At 47.4% G+C, this 21,255-nt stretch overlaps 1 protein-coding gene across 8 annotated transcripts in view; it reads right to left on the reverse strand.

Annotated features, from left to right (window-relative positions):
• The window catches only part of SFI1 (SFI1 centrin binding protein), an 84,305-nt gene that overhangs the window by 4,262 nt on the left and 58,788 nt on the right, over positions 1-21,255 (reverse strand). For 7 of the 8 annotated variants that reach the window (XM_032603110.1, XM_032603109.1, XM_032603113.1 and 4 more), the window contains 10 exons: positions 19,199-19,329; positions 8,092-8,173; positions 7,596-7,774; positions 6,828-6,903; positions 6,229-6,324; positions 5,741-5,817; positions 4,807-4,909; positions 3,491-3,587; positions 870-1,030; positions 358-432 (listed from right to left, as the gene is read on the reverse strand). In XM_032603110.1, coding sequence (XP_032459001.1) covers positions 358-432; positions 870-1,030; positions 3,491-3,587; positions 4,807-4,909; positions 5,741-5,817; positions 6,229-6,324; positions 6,828-6,903; positions 7,596-7,774; positions 8,092-8,173; positions 19,199-19,329 — 1,077 coding nt within the window. The remainder of the gene's footprint in view (positions 1-357; positions 433-869; positions 1,031-3,490; positions 3,588-4,806; positions 4,910-5,740; positions 5,818-6,228; positions 6,325-6,827; positions 6,904-7,595; positions 7,775-8,091; positions 8,174-19,198; positions 19,330-21,255) is intronic. The other variant, XM_032603114.1, reaches the window with a different exon arrangement.

Below are 21,255 nucleotides of genomic sequence, written 5' to 3' on the forward strand. Positions count from 1 at the left end.
TAGGACTGCCTGCACTGCGGGCCCGAGGGTGAGAGGGACCTGGCCCATGAAGGGCCACTAAGCAGGACGCAGCCCCACTGGGTGTTTTATCAAGGCCTTGGCAAAGACCTAAAATGCATTTCCTATTCATTTCTGGATATTACCCTGACAAGTTTTCAACATGACACTGTAGAAACATGGCCCTGAAGTGACTTGGCTTTAAACAGATTCCAAGTGAAGGAAGCTGGTGGTGCCAGGAGGTGGCTGGGGGTGGGGGAACCCTGGGAAGAGGGTGGTATGAGAAATGATGAGCTAGAGGCGGGCTCAGGAGGCAGCAGGAGGAGGGGGAGTGAGAAGGGGCTTCTCCACGGCTCCCACCTGCTGTCTCCACTGGTGGAAGCAGGTCCGGCTGAGTGTCTGGGCCAGGAGTCGGGCAGCCTGTCTCTGCAGAAGCTGAGGAGAGAGTGCACACAGGGGGCTGTGTGCCCGGTGCAGCCAGGTGCCCACACCCGGAGCCCCTGTGGGCGGTGCAGGCTCCAGGCCCAAGTGAACCATCCTCCCACCACCAGGAGTCATCCTGGTTGAAGCCAAGGGCCTCCTGCCCCAGACAGGGGTGCCCAGATGCCTCAGTAGGTCACCCAGCTCTGACAGGCATGGTTCACACTGAACCAAGTTCTTTGCTGAGCCATCTTCCACCCAGAAGGCCGGCTTCCCCAGCCTTCACTGAACACCCAGAAGGGCAGCCTTGCGCCCGCAGGACTCCAACCACCCAGCATCCACAACAGAAGCAGTAAGTGCTTCTGGAAAGACCTTTCCTCCTCGCGATGCGGTCTCCTGGCCCAGACAGCCCCGCTGCACAGGGGAACTCGGAGGGTTGCCATCTGCCTCACCCTCTTCCTGATGCAGCTCAGATGGTGCACCTTCCACCGGGCCATGGCCTGCAGCAGCAGCTGCCGGCGGTAAAGCTGCATGACCCTCTCCATCTGGACCCTCTGCTGGGCTGTGCTCCAGCTGCGGTCCCTCCAGCGCCGAAACCAGATCCTGAGACAGCCTAAGGCGGGTCGGAGTCAGTTTGCTCTTTTGGAGGAAGTATCAATATATGGACGACTATGCAGTGGTGAAAGTTTAGAGGGTGGAGAAGGCTGTGTGGGGACAGAACTAGGGTGTCAGCCCACACTCGGTGAGACACCACGTGTGGACGGTAGCCACCCTGGGAGGAGAGCTCCGGCCACCCACCTTCAGTGACTATGCACTCCCTGACTGGAAGCAGATATGCTGCTTACCACTGGGCCCTCCAAGGACCCCCCCGCCCCCAGCCATAATCCTGTGCACAGCGACCACAGGTGTGCCAGGGCCCCAGCGGAACTGCCCACAAGATGCTGCTAGGCACATGAACGAGAAGACCCTGGGTCTGAGGGAGTGGGAGGCAGTGGCCCCATTTTCCAGAGAGGAAAACGAGGCTCAGAGGCCCAGGCAGCCTGAGACAGGCTGGGGAGAAGCAAGGTGCCTGCTGGCCGTGTCCTGCCCGGGCTCCACAGGCAGGCAGGGGCCACACCCTGCATTGCGTCTGTGTCACCAGATTCTCTCTTGAGGGAGCAAGCACTCTCTTCTGATTTTTTTCCTCTTCTTCAGCCCCAAGAGGAGTTTCTTTTAGAGAAAACAGAAGAGAGCTGACCCCAAGGCACAGAGGCCAAGATGGGGTTGTCCTCCAGGACCTGCCGGAGGTGGGCAGGGAAAGCCACGTTCACAAGCTTGGAGGCGTTAGCACTAAGTGCTGAAATTTCCCAGGTCCTGCTTTATGCGGGGATATCTTAGCCTCACTGGACCCTCATGATCAACTCCAGAGGCAGGTACTATCATCCCCATCCACAGACGGAGACACCAAGGCTGAGAGGAGGCCGTGCCCGAGGTCGTATAGCCAGCAGGCGGCCCTGCCTGCACCTCTCAAGCACCGATCAGCGTGAGTGTCCACGACTCTGTCCTCCTGCACCACCTAGCCCAGCCCTGGACCGCTAAGGTGTGCCTGAGACTCAGAGGCCTTAATTAAGCCAAGACATGGTCCCACAGGTACTGACTGCACATCTGTGTGCTGACAACACAGTGTCTTCTCACATGGTCTCCCCGGTCCTCTGTACCAGCCCTAATGGACACAGCGAGCCCAGGGCCAGCCACGTGCTGCCACCCCGTCTAAGGAAAGCTGCCGCCTGCAGGCCAGCGGAGGGAAGAAGCTTTAGATGTGTCCTGTGCCTGTCACCTCCCCACAGTGGCCGCCTGACCCAAACTGGAAGGCCCATGCAGTGCCGGTGCCAAAACTCTGGTCCAAGCAGAGGCCAGGGACGGGCTGAGCCCCTCGGCATCTTTCCTGGGAATGACTAGAAACACAGCCCTGGTTTCTGGGGCAAGGGGCAGCCTGAGGACACAGAGAAGCATGCTGAGGGCGGACCAGGTGTGGGATTCTGGACCCCAGGATTCCATTCAGGGGGAAGCAGGATCTGTGTTCATCAACACAAGAAAATAGTCAGAACCAAACCTAAGTGGATTGTCCTGGAACAAATGCTATTAAGCCAATTTAACAACTTGGTCCGTTTTCTCTCTGGTCTGATTTAAACCATTTCCATTTGTTTTCTCATTTATTCTAATAGGAGCTGCCTCTTTAGAGCATCAGACTCCCCACAGCAGAGCCAAGGGCCTCTGTTTCCACGCGTCTCTTGAACAGAGGCTCCATGTGGACCGTTTCCCAGGCTGTTTGTACGGCAGGTCACGGGACTACCTGGTGCCAACCAGGCAAGTCCCTGCTCCCTAAACGGGCAAGGAAGCGGACTCTGACACGACGGGGCTGACTTGAAAAGCAGCCACCGCCTTCCCATGAAAGCGCCCCACCCCAGCAACCCCCAAGTCCCCCGTTCCAGCTCCGTGTCTGCATTTCTCTGTAGGTCTCAAGCCTTGGCCTTTCATTTTAATATAAACTGGTTGGCAATCAGTTGGGAAGAGAAAGTGAAGATGTACTGGACTGAATAGTTACTCCCTACCAAGTTCACGTCCATCCTGGAACCTCAGAGCTGATGTTATTTGGGCAGAGGGTCGGTGCAGTGCAGTAACTGACAGCTAAAGTGGGCTGGGGCTAGGCCCTTAATCCCGCATGACTGGTGTCCTTCTAAGGAGAGACACAGATACACAGGGAAGACAGCCGTGTGACAACAGGGCCGAGGCTGGAGTGACCTGTCTACAACCTGAGGAACAGCAAGGATTGCCGGGAGCCACCAGAAGTTGGACAAGGCAGGAAAAGGGGCCTCCCCTAGAGCCTTCGGAGGGAGCACAGCCCTGCCGACACCCGAGTTTGGACTCAAGAGAACAATTGTCTGTTGTTTTAAAGTCTGTGGTCCTTGGTTACCTCAGCAACAGGAAGCTAATACACATGAGAAAGAGACAAGAGACTGAGGGGAAGCACCTTGGGAGAATAAAGAAAGCTGTGTCCTTCACAGGCCTCTCCTCAGCTTCTGGGCCCACTTACCCCTATTCAGCGCCACCTGGGCGTCCCTGACAGCCTGGCCCTCCTGCTGTCGGTAGTATATCTGCACTGACACTGCCTCCCGCCACGCGATCAGGACCTATGGGCAGAAGAAGAATAGAGGGGTGATCACGGCATGTCCCGACTCCCCGGGGTCACCCCAGCTCTGCAGGCAGCTCCTCGTGGAATGAGGCCAGGTGTACGGCACTCACACACGTTCCAGAAAGCGTCCGCCGTCCACGCAGATGGCAGGCAACCATGCCCAGCACCCTCGCTGGAAACACTGTATCTCAGGCGACAGGACCAGAGGAGCTAAACTTCATAGCATGTCACGAAGAAGTCAAGTCCTCACGTGGGCTTTCATTCTACTATTTGTTAAATGGAAGCCTTACGTTTCACGCACTTTCACATATGAGGTACATACGAAATCACAGTAGCAGAACACAGTAGCAGAACCAGAACACAGTAGCAGAACACAAATCACACGCCTGCTCCCCTAACAGTCACGAACTCCATCCCCCCACAAAGGCCTCCTCCCTTCTGAGCCATGAAGCCAAGCAGAGTCCTGACCGTCCTTCCAGGAGGAGGGGACACACATGCTGGCCTCGGAGCATTCCTGAGAGCAGACTGCACCCTGACCATGTGTAATTAACACTCATCTGTGGAGGCTCCAAAGCTGTCAGCGCCAGTCCCGGCCTGCCAGTGCGGGGCTCCCAGCGAAGTGCTTTCTTCTAAAACACCCCAGAGTCCAGGGACCACCTCTGTCATGTCATTTGAGTCTCTTGTCTAGTGACACGTCTTCTTCTCATAGCCATGTCCCTCCCCCAGCACGTGGGCCCAGGCCACACCAAGTGGCATTTTGGGGGCCACTTCCCAGCGACAATGACCAATGACCTCACATTCCTGGATGCTCTACAGAAAGCCCACACAGTCACGAGTCCCGCGAGGCCGATGAGCAGGATGGGGGAAAGGGGGCAGCCAAGCATCCTATGCTGACACAAGGGACAGAGGTGTGGCGACTTACACGATTTGTCCCCGCGGAAAACTCCACGTGTGTGGGAAATACTGGTTCTGGTAAGAGCTGGTTCATACTCACTACATGCCATGCTTTTGTTTTAAAGGATATTGGTCCGTACTTCAGTACAATAAACAAGTGAAGAAACCCACCTGCGGGCACAGCTGTGTGTGCTGGAGAAGGGAGCCATCTCGTTTTCTAGGCTCCTCATTCAGCTCAAACCTCCACAGCCACCCCCCACGCCACCCCCTCACAGGAACACGGCCCCCACCCCCCGGCGACCAGCTGGCTTGCCAGGGCTCACCTTGGAGCACAGGGTCCTTTTGTAGTGAGCTGCTGCTCGAGAGGCTTTCTTTGCTTCGTCCGCTTGGGCCACGGCATTCTCTCTCCAGCGACGTAATGCACCCCTGCGGGTACATGGGGGGACAGGGTGATATGGATGTGAACAGTGCGAGGCTCTTCAGCCTGGTCCTGAATTGAGGTCTCCCTGTGCCCAAGTGTATCTGTCGCGCTGACAGCCACGTTTACGTTGACTCCACACCCTGCACACGGCTGAGCTGCTCTGTGCAGGTGCCATGGGAGCACCACAGGCACTGCAGCCTCGTGCATACACTCACCACGGGGAACACTAAGCCATTTCCAGGTGACGATGACACAGGTGATGCATCCATGATAAGAGAGGTGGAGACGGGGAAAATGGAGGAAGGGCACAGGCAGCCTGGAACAGCATGTGCTGAACAAACACAGAGGCAGGAAAAGAGCGAGCGGAAATGAGGGAGGGAGTAGTTTAGAGATTGGCTCAGCAGGAGCTGCGGGACAGGCTTCGTAGGCAGTGGAGCTGAGAGGTGTAAGTGAGTCCACGGGTGTGAGAGACACAGATGGTCCCAGAGGCTGGGAGAAAGGCCTGGAGAGCCGGGGGTGGGGGGACTGACTGGGAGCTGAGAGGAGGTGAAAAGGCGAATCCTGCAGGTCTGAACTGGGCAAGGAGAGGCGCTCAGACGAGCAAGACACGCAGGAGATGGCGCAGCTGCTTCCCAGAGGCCCTGCTCTGCACACAGTGCGGGTGCAAGACGTGAGGGGCCCAGGAAACGGTGCTTGCTGTGGAAAAGCCAAAGCCACGCTCTGAGCAGCACGAGGCAGCCAGGCCCCATCGCCTGGCCCTCGTCGGGGCCCCAGCCCACCCGGGTCTGCAGTCTGCTCCCTGTTCCTCAGGCTGGGCTGGGGCCATGGAGACTCACCGCAGCAGCCGCCTCTCGTGCCGGCTCTCCCGGGCTGCCACCTCCTGAAGGACGCTCCGCACCCGGCTCTGGTAAACCTGCAGACGACCAGGAGGACTGGAGGCTACCCCAGGCCCACACCACTCCCCACTCTCAGGCAGCCGCAGAGGTACAGGGGCTGTGATGCCCAGAGCGCTCACCACAGAGGGCGGGGAGCGGGCAGGAGCCCACCCAACAACAGGGAGAGGACTTGCTAAGCTCTCACCTGGTGAGTCCAACCACTGGACCCCTGACAAGGAGTCCCCCTGGTAGTAAGGCTGGTACCCTGGGCAAGGATGGGAGAACTTAGCTCTGCAGTGTAAGACCCACGGCCAGGGCACTTGCCCTGAGTCTTGTGGAATTACTACTCTGTTTTGGGAGGGGCAGGAAGAACAAGGAAGGGAAACAAAGCCTCCAGAATCCCCCTCCCTACCAGGCAAGGAGATTTGGAGGAAAGCAGCATCTCCTACCCCCCAGGTCTGCAGCGCCCTGTACAGCAAGGTGTGCTGGCGATGCAGGTCGGCTCGCATCAGCTTCTGCTGCTCGGCACTGTGCAGGGCCAGGCGCTGTGGACACAGGGGACAGCTGGCTGCTGTGGGCCCAGGGCCAAGGAGGGCTCGGACGTGCCTCCGTTTCACACTTCGTTTGGGGGAGCTTGGGTAAGGTGCTTACTAACCTCCGAGCCCCAGCACCTGCCTCTATAAACGTGCTCCTCTTAGGGGTTTGTGAGGCTCACAGGGAGCAAGTGCCTGGCTGCGGGTAAACGCTGACCGATTTCAGCTTTAACATTTTTCATCCTGAAGGGGATGCCTGTGACCAGTTAGATCAGGAACTTTAAATTCAGAGCGTTACGGAAGAACAGCCTGGCAGCTAACAGAACACGGAACTGTGAGCCAATCATCTCATGAAACCAGGTTAGCACTGCACCTGCACCCTGGCCTCCTCCCCACGCTCGGAAGCAGGTGGTTTCCGAGGGACCGTGGAGGAGACCGTATGTTCGCCCTGAGCCTGACACATGGCTCCACCTGCCCATAACCCCACGCGGGCCGCACTTGTGCCAAAGCCTCACCTCCCTCCACCTGCTCCAGGCCCAACACAGGAGCTGTGCCGCGTGGAACCGTGCAGCCCGTGCCCTGCCCGTCCTCCTGTGGGGAGACAGTCAGTGCTCAACCCAGGTCCTCCAAGGGCCCTCTCGAGGGGCACCCCTTCTCAGCCCCTGGCCCCTGCTCAGTGGTTCTTCAACATGGACGGGAACCAAGACCCTTTCAGAAGAGCTGCCGAAGGATTTAGGTTCTCCACCCAGAAAAGCACACATGAAACCAAATTTTTGTGGACAACTTCACAGAGCTCTGTATTCGTGTGGTAATAGGTAACTGAAGAGGAGGTTAAATGTGGCCAGAGTTTGAAAGGTGAGAGACCCTCAGAGCATGAAGTAGATCTAGAGAGGAACCAAGGCAGGATGACGCCTGCAGGGAACACAGGGGCACCTGCCCTGGCCCCTAACCACATGGCAAGGTAAAAACTGCCACGACCTGCTCCTGGGCATGGTTGCTTCGAATGGGCCCCAATCAGTGAGCAGGATGTAGCTGATGGACAGGACCTAAGATCCACAGGCACATCTGACCAGCCGAGTTCCTGAGTCTAAGAGATCCATGTGGTGCCCCAGGAGCCTTTCCCTACAGGCCTGGTCTTGCTTAGACTGTTTCAAGTTGAATTTCCAGAACTTAAGACCAGAGTCTACGCTAACACGACCCCTCAGACTGATGCTCAGTGCTGCTACTACAGTCAAAGCTGCCCTGACCTGGGAAGGGCTTCAAAGGCAGAAGCGGCCACTCACTCTGTTCTGAGCCCTCGGGCACTCTCTCTCCAGACACAGAAAGCCTTCCTGAGCCACCTGAGGCGGTGGTGGGCACAGGCCACTGCTTGTCGCTGCCACTCCAGGCGATGTGCTACTGCCTGCTGGCACCACGTGGACCAGGACCTCCGCAGAAACTGCCGCTCTGCGTGGAGTACGGCCTGCGGCAGGGAGAGATCAGAATGGGTCAAGTAGGAGGCGATACAGAAGCCAGGGAGTCTGCAGGCCACAAAGGATGACCAAGGCAGAAGAACTGGATGTGCAGGAGCTGCTCTGGCCTAGAAGCCATCTGTAAACTCCACTGACAAAGGAAACAGATGCCCAGACCCTGCCCCTGCCTCATGAGTCCTGGTCACAGGAAGGTCGCCCTTCAGGGTGGGTCTGGGTCTGGATAGTGTCCTAGGAGGGGAGGCAGTGAGTGCAAAGGCTTGAAGCAGGTCCTCCCGGTCCCAGTACCTCCTAGGGGAGAACCACTTACCATTCTCTCTGCCAAGCGGTGTTCTCGATGCTGAGATACCTTCTGACACCAAAGTGCAAACAACTGCTTCTCTAACATCACCCTAAAAGAACCCAAATGAATAAGAGTAAACAACTCCAAAAGAATGAGAAGTTCCAAATAATTGGATTTTTTCTTTTATAAGCTTCCATTAAGAGCGAAATAAGCCTAGGCGGGGAGGAAGGAAAGCATACAATAGACAAAAACCCCACAAATGACCCAACACATTCCACATTATTTCTGGCCTCACCCAGACGGTACAAAAAAGACTCAGACTTTGAGACCCTATTTCTTCATCCACCCCACGTTGAATTACCAATGGTGCTCAATGCTCACAGTGAAAGTCCTTCCAGTCCATGCTGAGCAGTCAGGCTGCTGCTATACAAATTCTTGGGGGAAGTAGTTAAAAAAACAGATGCCAGGGCTTTCCTGGTGGCGCAGTGGTTGAGAGTCTGCCTGCCGATGCAGGGGACACGGGTTCGTGCCCCGGTCCGGGAGGATCCCACATGCCGCGGAGCGGCTGGGCCCATGAGCCATGGCCACTGGGCCTGTGCGTCCGGAGCCTGTGCTCTGCAACGGGAGAGGCCCCAACGGTGAGAGGCCCGCGTACCGCAAAAAAAACAAAACAAAACAAAACAAAAAAAACAGATACCAGACCCCCAAAGCTGAGCTGGGCCCTAGGAAATGGAATTTTAAACAAGTATTCCAGGTGAGGTGAAGAGAGAGACAGGTTTGTCACCTTTGCCTACTTGCACACCATAATGACATCAAAACCTGCAAAAGCAGCACTGGGATTACTGGTCAACAGACTGCAGGGAATGTGTCTCGGCAAAGCCATCAGGACTGACACTGTGGGACAGAAGAAGACGGCTCCCCTGGCATTTAACCCATCAGACACACCACTCAAAACACTGCCAACCACGACACAGCAACTGGTCCTAGGCCTGCCCTCCAGCCATGTGTATTACAAAATGGGACAAGCTATATGAAGCACCTGCTTCCAGGCACTGGGCAACAGGCAATGCAGACGTGATACTTAAGAGATGGGAAACATGCAAGGTTAGCCCCTTGGCTGCCCAGGCCCTCTCCTGGGGGCAGTTTCTGGGCACTGGGGGCAGGGGAGGGAGTCCAATGAGAGTACGACAGTCTCACTGAGCTGAGGCAGAGACTGGAGTTCGAGACCAGAGAGGAGGAACTGGGTGGACATGTGTGGCCTTCCCAGGCCTGGGCGGTAGTGACCCTACCCCACCCCCAGGCATGCTCATGGACACCTTGTGCTCTCCACAGATGAGGCTGCACAAGCAGACTCCACGAGCCCTAGCAGAGCAGCTGCTGCAGAGCTAAGAGATGAATGGAGATACCAGAGGTTGGACAGGGCTGGGAGAGGGAGTTCTGGCCTAGTCAGAGTGAAGAGACCTCGCCGGGAACCTCAGACTCAGAAAGGCTAGGCCCTAAGAATAAAAGTCATGCCCTAACCCTGAATACAAAGTCAAAAAAGACCCACACAAAGAAAGAATAAAACCACACTGGACAGGATCAACAGGAACCACCAGAATAAACATGAACCATCACCTGCCAGAACAAAATGCAACACATTGAAAAGAAGCTGAAAATAATGACCCAAATGTTGGAATTGGCAAACACTTAAAAAGAGCTATTATATGTAAGTTTTGTATTTTAATGAAAAGATGAACAAAATTAGTTACCAGACAGGGACTCTCATAAGAGAAACAAACTACAAAAAAAGAACTAAATGGTTTGGTGGTTCCTCAAGAAGTTAAACACAGAATTACCATATTGATCCAGTAATTCCACTCCTAGGTATATAGCCAAAGGATTAAAAGCAGGGACTCAAACAGGTGCTCACAGCAGCATTATTCACAATAGCCAAAAGGTGGAAACAACCTATCTATCAACCTGACCTATCAACACATGGATGGAAAAACAAATTGTGGTATGTCCATACAATGGAATATTATTAAGCCATAAAAAGGAATGAAATTCTTACATGTGCTACAATACGGATAAACCTTGAAAACGTCATGCTAAGTGGACTAAGTCAGGCACAAAATGACAAATATTTTATGGTTCCACTTACATGAGGTACATAGAATAGGCATTGCAGAGACAGAAAGTAGGTTAGAGGTTACCTGGACTGGGAGTAGATGAGAGTGAAAAGCTACTGTTTAATGGGTACAGAGTTTCTGTTTAGGATGATGAAAAAGTTCTAAAAGTGGATAGTGGTGATGACTGTATAATACTGTGAATGTACTTAATGCCACTGAATTGTGTACTTGAAAATGGTTAAAATGGTAAGTTTAAAAAAATTATCTTAATGATTCAGTTTATTTCAGTGGAATATTAGAACTGAAAATAGATGCACATGTATATATACATGTTTTAATTTAAAAGTAAATGGAAAATAAAGCCAAACAAATTGAAGAGGAAAGATTTAAGGAGACTAATCAACTAAGCATCTTGAAAACGTAACTTCCCTTTGAAATAAGAAATATTATATCCTTTTGGCAAGTCTTTCCTTTCAGTATAATAATAGCTACTAAGACATATAACTTTTTAATTTTAGGTCCAAGAGGCATTCACGGATTAAGATTAAAAGATAAATTCTTTCCCATTCCTCTCTTCTCCACATTTTCCTTCCATTTTCTCAGCTTTTATTTTACTGTCTGCTGTGATGCTATGTGGATAACTCATTTTTTAAAAAATAATTTATTTATTTTTGGCTGCATTGGGTCTCTGTTGTGCACACAGGCTTTCTCTAGTTGCAGCGAACGGGGGCTACTCTTTGTTGCGGTGCATGGGCTTCAGTAGTTGTGGCTTGCGGGCTCTAGAGCGCAGGCTCAGTAGTTGTGGTGCACGGGCTTAGTTGCTCCGCGGCATGTGGGATCTTCCCAGACCAGGGCTCGAACCCGTGTCCCCTGCATTGGCAGGCAGATTCTTAACCACTGAGCCAAGAAGGAAGTCCCCCACAACTCATTTTTGACTGAAATACTTCCAACTATCAAACGATACAGTAGACAGAAACACCAACTGACAAGACAATTAATTACCTTTACAGAAATCTTGCCACTTTATACTGAAATATTTAAAATCATGTTCTTCACACCAAAATGAAACTAATTTTATATTTTTAAAAAATTAATAATTACAATTCCTCTTTGGTTGTTTCTTTTGTGATTGTAATAAATACATAAAATACTGAGCAAACTTCATCTTTTAAAATATAAAATGGTAAGTTTTATGTTACATGTTTTACCACAATTTTAAAAATAAAAGGAAGCAAATGAAAATCCTAGAACTGATAAGTACCGTATCTGAAGTAGAAAAGTCAATGGATGGGATACAAATTAGAAACTACATAAGAAAGACCACTGAACTTGAAGACAGATCAAGAGAAAAGTATCCAATCCAAACACCAGAGAGAAAAAGGGAAGAAAAATATTGAACAGAGCCTCGGTGACCTGTGGGACAATATTAAGTGATCTAACACTCAAATTATGAGTCTCAGAAGGAGAGGAGAGCAGATATAGGGTAGATAAATTACTTGAAGAAATAAAAGACTTCCCAAATTTGGTTGGAGTGGGGGTGGGGTGACACCTCTGATCCAAGCAGCTCAGTGAACCCCAAGCAGGACAAACATAAGAAGACTACACCTAAATACATCACACCCTAAATGCTGAAAACCAAAGATTGGTAAGAACATCTTAAAAGGAAAGGAAGAGAGACAGGTTACATTCAGGGATACAATACAAATGACAGGTGACTTTTCATCAGAAATAATGGAGGTGAGAAGACAACAGAACACTGTCTTAAAAACACTTGGACTGATTCACTTTGTTATAAACCAGAAACTAACACACCATTGTAAAGCAATTATACTCCAATAAAGATGTTAAAAAAAAAAACACTTGCAAGTGAGGGGATGGAGAAAACAACTCATTGTTCCATAGCCAGGGAAAAGTCCTTTAAATATGAGACAGTGAAATGAGCATAAAACAAAAGCTGAGATGGTTCATCTCCAGCTAACCTGTACTCTATAAAAATGTCAAAGGAGGGCTTCCCTGGTGGCACAGTGGTTCAGAGTCTGCCTGCCAATGCAGGGGACACGGGTTCATGCCCCAGTCCGGGAAGATCCCACGTGCTGCGGAGCAGCTGGGCCCGTGAGCCATGGCCGCTGAGCCTGTGTGTCCAGAGCCTGTGCTCCTCAACGGGAGAAGCCACAACAGTGAAAGGCCCGCATACCGCAAAAAAAAAAAAAAAAAAAAAAAAAGTGTTGAGAAAACTGGACAACCACATGTAAAAGAATAAAACTAGACCACTATTTTACAGCACACACAAAAATTAACTCAAAATGTATTAAACACTTGAATGTATGACCTGAAACCATAAAAATCCTAGAAGAAAATACAGGCAGTACAACCTCTGACATTGGTCTTAGCAATATCTTTCTGGATACACCTCATTCAGGCAAAAGAAACAAAAGCAAAAATAAACAAATGGACTACGTCAAACTAAAAATCTAGGTAGAAAGAACAAAATAGAGCTTACATCAATTAAAGAAAAATAAACAAGAAAATTAGCAAAAGTTGGCTTTTTAAAAGAACAAATTCTTAGCAAGACTGATAAAGAAAAAAAGAGAAACACAAATTAGCAAAATCAGGAATGAAAGTGGTGGTATCATTCCAGATTCTACAGACAATAAAGGGCACCTTTTTAAATTAAAAAAAAAAAAGAAAAGAAAAAACAGAAACTCTAGGCCCAGATAATTTCACTAGGAAATTCCATCAAAAATTTAAAGAAATAATACCAACCTTAAAAAGCCTTTCAGGGCTTCCCTGGTGGCGCAGTGGTTGAGAATCTGCCTGCCAATGCAGGGGACACGGGTTCGAGCCCTGGTCTGGGAAGATCCCACATGCCACGGAGCGACTGGGCCCGTGAGCCACAACTACTGAGCCTGTGTGTCTGGAGCCTGTGCTCCGCAACAAGAGAGGCCACGACAGTGAGAGGCCCGTGCACGGCGATGAAGAGTGGCCCCCGCTCGCCGCAACTAGAGAAAGCCCTCGCACAGAAACGAAGACCCTACACAGCCAAAAAAAAAAAATAAATAAATGAATTAATTTAAAAAAAAAAAAAAAAAGAAAACACCATTTAAAAAAGCCTTTCAGAAAATAAAGGCAAAACATTACAAGAGAACTATAGACCAATATCCCTTGTGAAAGTATATGTAAAAAAATTTAACAAAACATTAACAGACCAAAATCAATATGTAAAACGGATAATACATCACGACCAAGTTGGGTTTGTCTCAGGAATACAAGGTTGATTTAACATTTGAAAACCAGGAAAACTATATGATCATCTCAGTAAATGTGGAAAGAGCATTTGGCAAAATTTATCCACCATTCATAATAAAAACAGTCAGAAAACTAAGAATAGAAGGGAACATTCTCAGTCTAATAAAGGGCATCTATAAAAAGCTAATGCCTCAACAGTGAAATACTAACTGCTTTTGTTTTCCCCCTAAGATTGGGAAAAAGACAAGTATGTACCCTCTTATCACTTCTATTCAATACCTTATTGGAGATCTTAGCCAGTGCAATAAGAGGAAAAAAAAAGCATACAGACTGAGAAGTATAATTAAGTTGCCTTTGTTTACACATGACATGATTATTTATGCAGAAACCCTATGCAATTTTAAAAGGAAGAAAGGATGAACTAAAACTAGTAAGTGAATTTAGAAATTTAGAATGGTCATGGAACTCAAGGTATCGACTGTACTTCTATATATTAGGACAAACAATTAGAAAATGAATTTTAAAAGTAATTCCATTTACAACAGCATCAAAAAAATTAGATATTTAGGAATAAATTTAACAAAATGTATACATAACTTCAATGCAAAGTTACAAAACACTGCTGACAAAAATTAAAGAAAACCTATATAAATGGAGGATGTACCAAGTTCTTTTTATGGGAAGTCTCAATATGGTTAAGATATCGAATCTCGGGCTTCCCTGGTGGCGCAGTGGTTGAGAGTCCGCCTGCCAATGCAGGGGACACGGGTTCGTACCCCGGTCCGGGAAGATCCTACATGCCGCGGAGCAGCTGGGCCCGTGAGCCATGGCCGCTGAGCCTGCGCGTCCGGAGCCTGTGCTCCACAACGGGAGAGGCCACGACAGTGAGAGGCCCGCGTACCGCAAAAAAAAAAAAAAAAAAAAAACAAAAAAAAAAGATATCAAATCTCCCCTAAATTAATCTATACAGATTCAGTGTTATTCCAAACAAAATCCCAGGAAGAATAAACTGATTTCAAAACCTGCTATAAAGATACAGTAATCAAAATAGTATCTTAATGGCATAAGAATAAACACAATAAACACATAGATAAATGAAACAGAAAAGAAAGTCCAGAAATAGATACAAACATATATGGCCCGGCTTCCCTGGCGGCGCAGTGGTTGAGAGTCTGCCTGCCGATGCAGAGGACACGGGTTCGTGCCCTGGTCCGGGAAGATCCCACGTGCCGTGGAGCGGCTGGGCCCGTGAGCCATGGCCGTTGAGCCTGCGTGTCCGGAGCCTGTGCTCCGCAACGGGAGAGGCCACAACAGTGAGAGGCCCACACACCACAAAAAAAAAACATATACGGCCAAGTGATTTTCAACAAAGGTGCCAAGGCAATTTAATGGGGGAATGCAAATCTTCTCAAGAAATGGTGCTGGACTGCATGTTGCAACTAAGAGCCCACAAGCTGCAACTAAGAAGTCCTCATGCCGCAACTAAGAAGTCCACATGCTGCAACTAAGAAGTACGCATGCCACAACAAAGATCCTGTGTGCCACAGCTAAGACCTGGCGCAGCATGCATACATGAATGAATAAATAAATAAATATTAAAAAAAAAAGAAATGGTGCTGGAAAAAACTGAAGAACAGAAAAAAAAAAAAATCCTTGACTCCTACCTCATACCACATACAGAAAAAATGTCAAGATGATCACAGACCTAAATGTAAATGCTAAAACTAGAAAGCTTCTGGAGAAAATGTAGGAAGATATCTTTTGAGATCTTGGAGTAGGCAAATTATTTTAGAGAGAACCCCCAAATCACTGATTATAAAAGAAAAAAACTGAGGAAATGGACTGTATTAAAATTTTTTTTAAACCACCACAATATAATTTTTCTACTTTTAATTTTTATTATTATTATTTTTAATTTCTTTTTTTTGGCCGCACTGTGCAGCATGTGGGATCTTAGTTCCCTGACCAGGGATTGAACCCGGGCCCCCTGCACTGGAAGCACAGAGTCTTAACCACTGGACCACCAGGAAAGTTCCCCTGGACTGTATCGAAATTAAACACTTCCACTCATCAAAAAAACATATATATATATTAATTCATTTCAGTACATATATAACCACCTACTTAGCTCTCAAGTAAAAAGAAAATACTGTTAAAAAATGGAAAAGCAAGCCACACACTGGAAGAAAATATTTTTAATACCTAGTCCAATAAAAGAAATAATACGAACCAGAATATATTTTTTAAAAACTTCTACAAATCAATAAGAATTTTAAAAAGACATATGACCCAATTTTTTAAAAAGCGAGGAAAAAGACTTGAACAGACACTTCACAAAAGATATAAAATGGTCAATAAGCACATGATAAAGGCTGAAAGAGTCAAAACCTGTCTGGTATTCAAAGAATGAAAATCAGCTCAGATTGAAAAGAAAGAACAGCTCTACCATTCATCAATCACACAGAAAGCCAACTGCAAAGAAACACTGTTTCTCTCAACATCATGCAAGATGCCACAAGGACCCCTCTTTGGATGGTTATTGCTTCCTCACCAGTGATGCCCCAGACAAGCTCTGCTATGTCCATTCACTCCTGAGGATACTCATGACAGCTCTCCCTAGTGAGTCCCTCCTCAACTTGCCTCAGAAACAGCAATAAATCCAAAACAGATCCCTGTTTCTCTTAGAGTCTCCTCAGTTCCTTCAGTGGGAGCCCAAATATTACAAATTCCCTTCCCTCAGGTACAGCAGCAATCCAGAGTTCCTCTGGAATTCCCTCCTTCCTGGCAATCAATCTGACTTGGTCAAATTACAGAGGCTTCTGTTCCTGGCTCATTAGGCTTTAAAGAAATGCTGGACAATCATTAGTCGTCAGGAAAATGAGACAGCACTCCACACCCACCGTAACGGCTAAGTTAAAAAGACTGTCAAAAACAAAGTTGGTGAGGATGTGGAGCAAGCAGAATTCTCAGATTTGCTGGTGGGAGCATAAAATGATGCAACCACCTGTAAGATTAAGCATAAACCCACCCCTGATCCAGAAGTCTACTTCTTGGTATCTACGCAAGAGAAATGAAAACATATTCCACTAAAACAAACGTTCACGGCAGTCTTACGCATAATGGCCTCAAACTGGAAACAACTCCTCTGTTAAAATGGATCAAAATACTGTCTTAGATTCATACAATAGAATACTACTCGGCAAATAAAAAACAGCTACAGATACATGCTACAACCTGGCACAATCTCAAAAACATTACGCTGAACTTTAAAAGACTTGCAGGCACAATAGAGTACGTACTGCATGATCTCACTGTACAAAGTTCAAAAACATGCAAAATTAACCTAGAATGTCAGAAATCAGAACAGTGGTTATTTATGCAGGATAGGAACTGGCTGGAAAAGGGCTTGAAGGAGCTTTCTGGGGTGATGGAAATGTTCCGTATCTTGACTGGGGTGTTGATTATCCAGAGATGTAATTTGTAAAAACTCATCAATCTCTTTACTTAACATCTGTACCTTTCACTGTATGTAAATTTTAGCTCAATTTAAAAAAAAAAAAAGGCAAACCAGTCTTGTCTCATTCTCAGTATAATATTTCACTGGCAGGTTAATAAACTACCATTTTTATTCATAATTCGAGATTCCACCATAAATTCCATCCGTATTCCTAAAATATTTTTTTAACTACCCTAAGAATTATGGAAAGATAGAACATACACATTTATTTAGAACTTTGATTTGCTAAACTCCAAACCAAACCTATGTATATTAACTTACCCTAAGAGTCACAAATCAATTCTAGGGGTCAGGGGACAGTTAATATTTTATGCTGGGCACTCTGCTTGTATTTTACATGGATTATCCCACTTAGTTTTCATGACAACCCTGTGAGATAAGGACTATTATCAAATCATCTCCATTTTAAACTTGAGGAAACTGGGGCTCAGAGAGACTGAGTGACTTGTCCAGGGTCACAGAGCTGGCAAGCATGGAGCAAGGGTCGGAATTCGGGCAGGCCTGTCGGCTTCTAGGCCAGGTTCTCAATCACTCTGCCTTCCTGTGAACCAGGATGGGGGGAATCTGAAAAACTAACTTTTCTAAAAAGATCTCACTAAACCTGAAAAAAATAACGCCTAGATCCTCTTCACCATCCTTCAAGCCTCTGTGCTACTTCCTTCCTCTGATTCACCTTCCACGCTTTTGTCTCAAGTGATGGTTCTAAACTCACCCATGCCTGCCCCCCAGCAAAAGCCCTTTTAGGAGCTCCTCTTGGCTGCTTTGAAGGTACCCTCAATTTCTGGTCCCCACAACATGCCAAAATACAAAAAAGCAATAGAACCAAACATGACTCATTTGTAAAGAAAACAAAGGGGTGTGTATGTGTGTGTTTTCGTAGTGAAGCCATTTTTTGAATGAATCTTACACTAGACCTCAACACAGGAACTAAGGAAAGGCGCAGCTGCTCTCTGCAGGGGAGGGGGCAGAGGTAAGTGCTAGACCACGTCAGCCACTTTTCCTTGTGGCCACCCCCTTGAAACATCTTGAACTTCGTGTAAGGAGCCCGGGGTTCTGGCTGATCCTCTCAAACCAGCATTCAGAGTCCTCCAAAGCCAAGTTCACTGCAACTTCTCCCAACGCATGTCCCTCCCCCTTGTTTCACTGTCCTAAGTTGATGCACACTGTCCTCAGGGCAAACTCCCAAACTGTCAACGTACTAGTTCCATGCACCTGCTCAAACACCTGTCCATCATCTACCTGTAGGAGCAGGCAGCCCCTCAGTCTGACCCTCCTCATCCCGTCAGCCATCCTCACCCCCAGCTCACAGAGAGCCTCCCCAGGGCACTTCCCTCAGCACCAGCTCTGAGCTCTGGAAGAACTTGTGCTGACACCATTGAGGACACATGGGTCTATTCTCTTGGACTGTTCTTCAATTGTCCCTTGTATATCAGTCTCTCCTCCTCACCAAGATTTAAAGTTCCTACCCAGTCATCAGAAAGATATTCCTCTTGATCCAGTAGCAAGTACTTGGACTTTGGAATCAGGGAGACTGAATGTAAACCCTAGCTCTGCCACTTAATGGTTGTTTCATGGGTGAGTCATTTATCACTTTGAACCTGTTCTCTCAGGACTGCTGTGAGAAGGAAATTATTAGTGAAGATGATGATGTCACAGGCAAATGAGCTTCTATATTTTCCTTTTTCCCATCACACCGCACCCACCACAGTGGCCAACAGTTAGTCATTAATAATCTCTTCATGACATTCCACCAACAGGTAGCACGGACCTGGCTCTGGGCCAGTTTGCCCCTGTGAGAGCTAAAAGGATGGAGCTCTGCTCCTTGCCTGTTCTAATTTTGTTGACAACGATAATTTCAAGACTTCAAAAAGCCAGGTCTAGCCGAACACAGGAACCAAGCGTTTCAGGGAAATCATGCTCAAGAAAGCCTGCCAAGGCGATGCAAGGTCCAACCACACTCTGATCCAGAAAGCTAATGGGCAGCTTTAACGCGGCTCACGGCAGCTTGTAACGAGGGAACGGGCATAAAACCAGGGCTGTTCTGAAAGCACTTGCTACACAGATAGACACAAGTTTTCCCAGAGAAACACTGACTGTCTTTTTCTGCTAGATGAGCTCAAAGAGCCCACATTATTGAAAATCAAGGAAGAACCAGGGTGTAGGGGACTGGCAGGCTAAGAAACAAAGCAAATGGCTATGTGGGTGGCAGAACTGGACCTGAGACACCTGGCCCAGGGCAGACAGGAGCCGCATGGTGTACCTGTGAAAGCGTGCTGCTCTGGCATAGAGGACTCTCTCCTGCTGGTGCCACTGCCAGAGCCTTCTCCATGCCTGGAAGGCCCCAGGGAGGGCTCGCCGCTGAAAGTGACTGTCTGCTCTGGCCTGCAACAGCTAAAGTAAAACAATGAATGACCTTTATTTGTACTTTACATTAAAAAGAAAAAGACGTTTCAGGGTCACACTCTCGAGGAAGGGATGCTTCCTACACAAACATTTTTTAAAATGAAAATCATTATTTCTAATCTTTGCCAACATGACAGGTGAAAAATGAAATATGATAGGTGAAAATGCTTCCCTTTAAAAGTGAGTTAAGCATCTCTTTATACATTTGTCTATGTATGTGTGTGTATAGATATATATTTATCTAAACTTTTTTCCTATGGCCTAAGTGTTCATCCTCATTGCCCATTTTACTGATTGTCAGAATTTTAACTCTGATATATATGGGCTTTTTCAACCTTAAATTTATTAGTCCTTTGTCTCATTATCAATTTTGTTCCTACCCTGTAAAATATCTTTTGATTTTGTTTATAATGTTTATTTGTAGTACAGATTCTTTAAATTTGTATGTAATTATAAATTTCACTGATACATTAGTAAGAAGACAGACAACTGACATAAGACTATATATGCCTCCATGATCCAAAATTTGGGAGGAAAAGCATATACACGTGTGGCGGCTTTTAAAACAGGACTGCAAATTCTTTCATCCTCCTTCCCTTGAATCTGGGTGGACAGTGACTACTTTGACCAGTAGAGTATAGCGAAAGTGACACTAAGTGACTTCCTAGGCTAGGTCTTAAATGGCCACACAGCTTTTGTCTTGTTCACTGGAAAACTCACTTTTGTTGCCCTGAGCTGCGACACAGGAAGTCTGGCTACCCAGGGGCCACCATGCTGTAAGGAAGCCCAAGCCTCTTGGAGAAGTCATATGCAGGCACTCTGGTTAATAGTCCCAGTAGAGCCCCATCTTCAAGTCATTCCAGCCCAGGAACCAGACTTGTAAGTGAAGAAACTTCTAGATGACTCTAACCCCCTGCCGCTAGATCTTCCCAGTGGAGGTCCCAGTAATCACAGAGCAGAGACCAGCCATCCTTGCTATGTCCTGTCTCAATTTTTGACCCACAAAATCCTTAAGCATAATAAAATGGTAGTTGTTTTAAGCCACTGAGCTTGGGGTGAGTTTTTACAGAGCAACAGAAAACTAAACAGCATTCCTATGTGTGTGTTTGTGAATACATGGGTACACACATTCCTACCCACACAGAGGAAAAAAATACCAGGTTTACTCATCAAATGTCATCTTAAGAGGCAAGATTATGGGTGTTTTAATTTTTTCTTCTTTATGTCTTCTTATACTTCCCAAATTTTCTGTGATGTCTACATACTGCTTATGGGCATTTTCAAATGTAAACAAGAGTAGAAGCAATAGTATAATGAATCCCCTCAAACTTATTGCCCAGCTTCAACAATTAACAAACATTCTTGCCATTCTTTATATATTACTTTTTAAATAGAAAGAAACCCATAATAAATAATATTTTTATCTTTTCCTAAAATAGAAGGAACTGATGAGCTCCTTGGATATCTAAACCAAGAGATAACATTCAGATTGTTAGCTAAAGATTTTTTTAAAAACAACAGCTGAAAAAAAACAAAACAACAGCTGAGCAGGGCTCTTACTATTTTTCAGACCTTCCACTGTGCAGGCCGTGCTGGAGCCCTGTAAGAGATAAGGACTCTGACCCTCGACCTTCTACCAGTGCTGGGCGCCAGGGTCGAGGAGATCCCTTTTTTCAGGGAGAAACTAAATGAGACCCTTTGCTTCTTTTCCACCTTGAATAAACATAACCTTTCAACTCTGGGGCTCATTTTCTTTTTCTAAAAGGGCTCTTTCTTCACATTCTGTTGTGCTTGCATTCAATGAGCTTAAGAGACCCAGTGGCAATGTCCTTTCCGAAACAGCCACATAATCCAAAGGGACGTGAAAGAATGTACCAATTCTAAACATCTTCTAGGTGTGGAAGGCAAAGGTGA

The sequence above is a fragment of the Phocoena sinus genome, chromosome 14 (genome assembly GCF_008692025.1).
Source record: "Phocoena sinus isolate mPhoSin1 chromosome 14, mPhoSin1.pri, whole genome shotgun sequence".
NCBI classification, from domain to species: Eukaryota; Metazoa; Chordata; class Mammalia; order Artiodactyla; family Phocoenidae; genus Phocoena; species Phocoena sinus.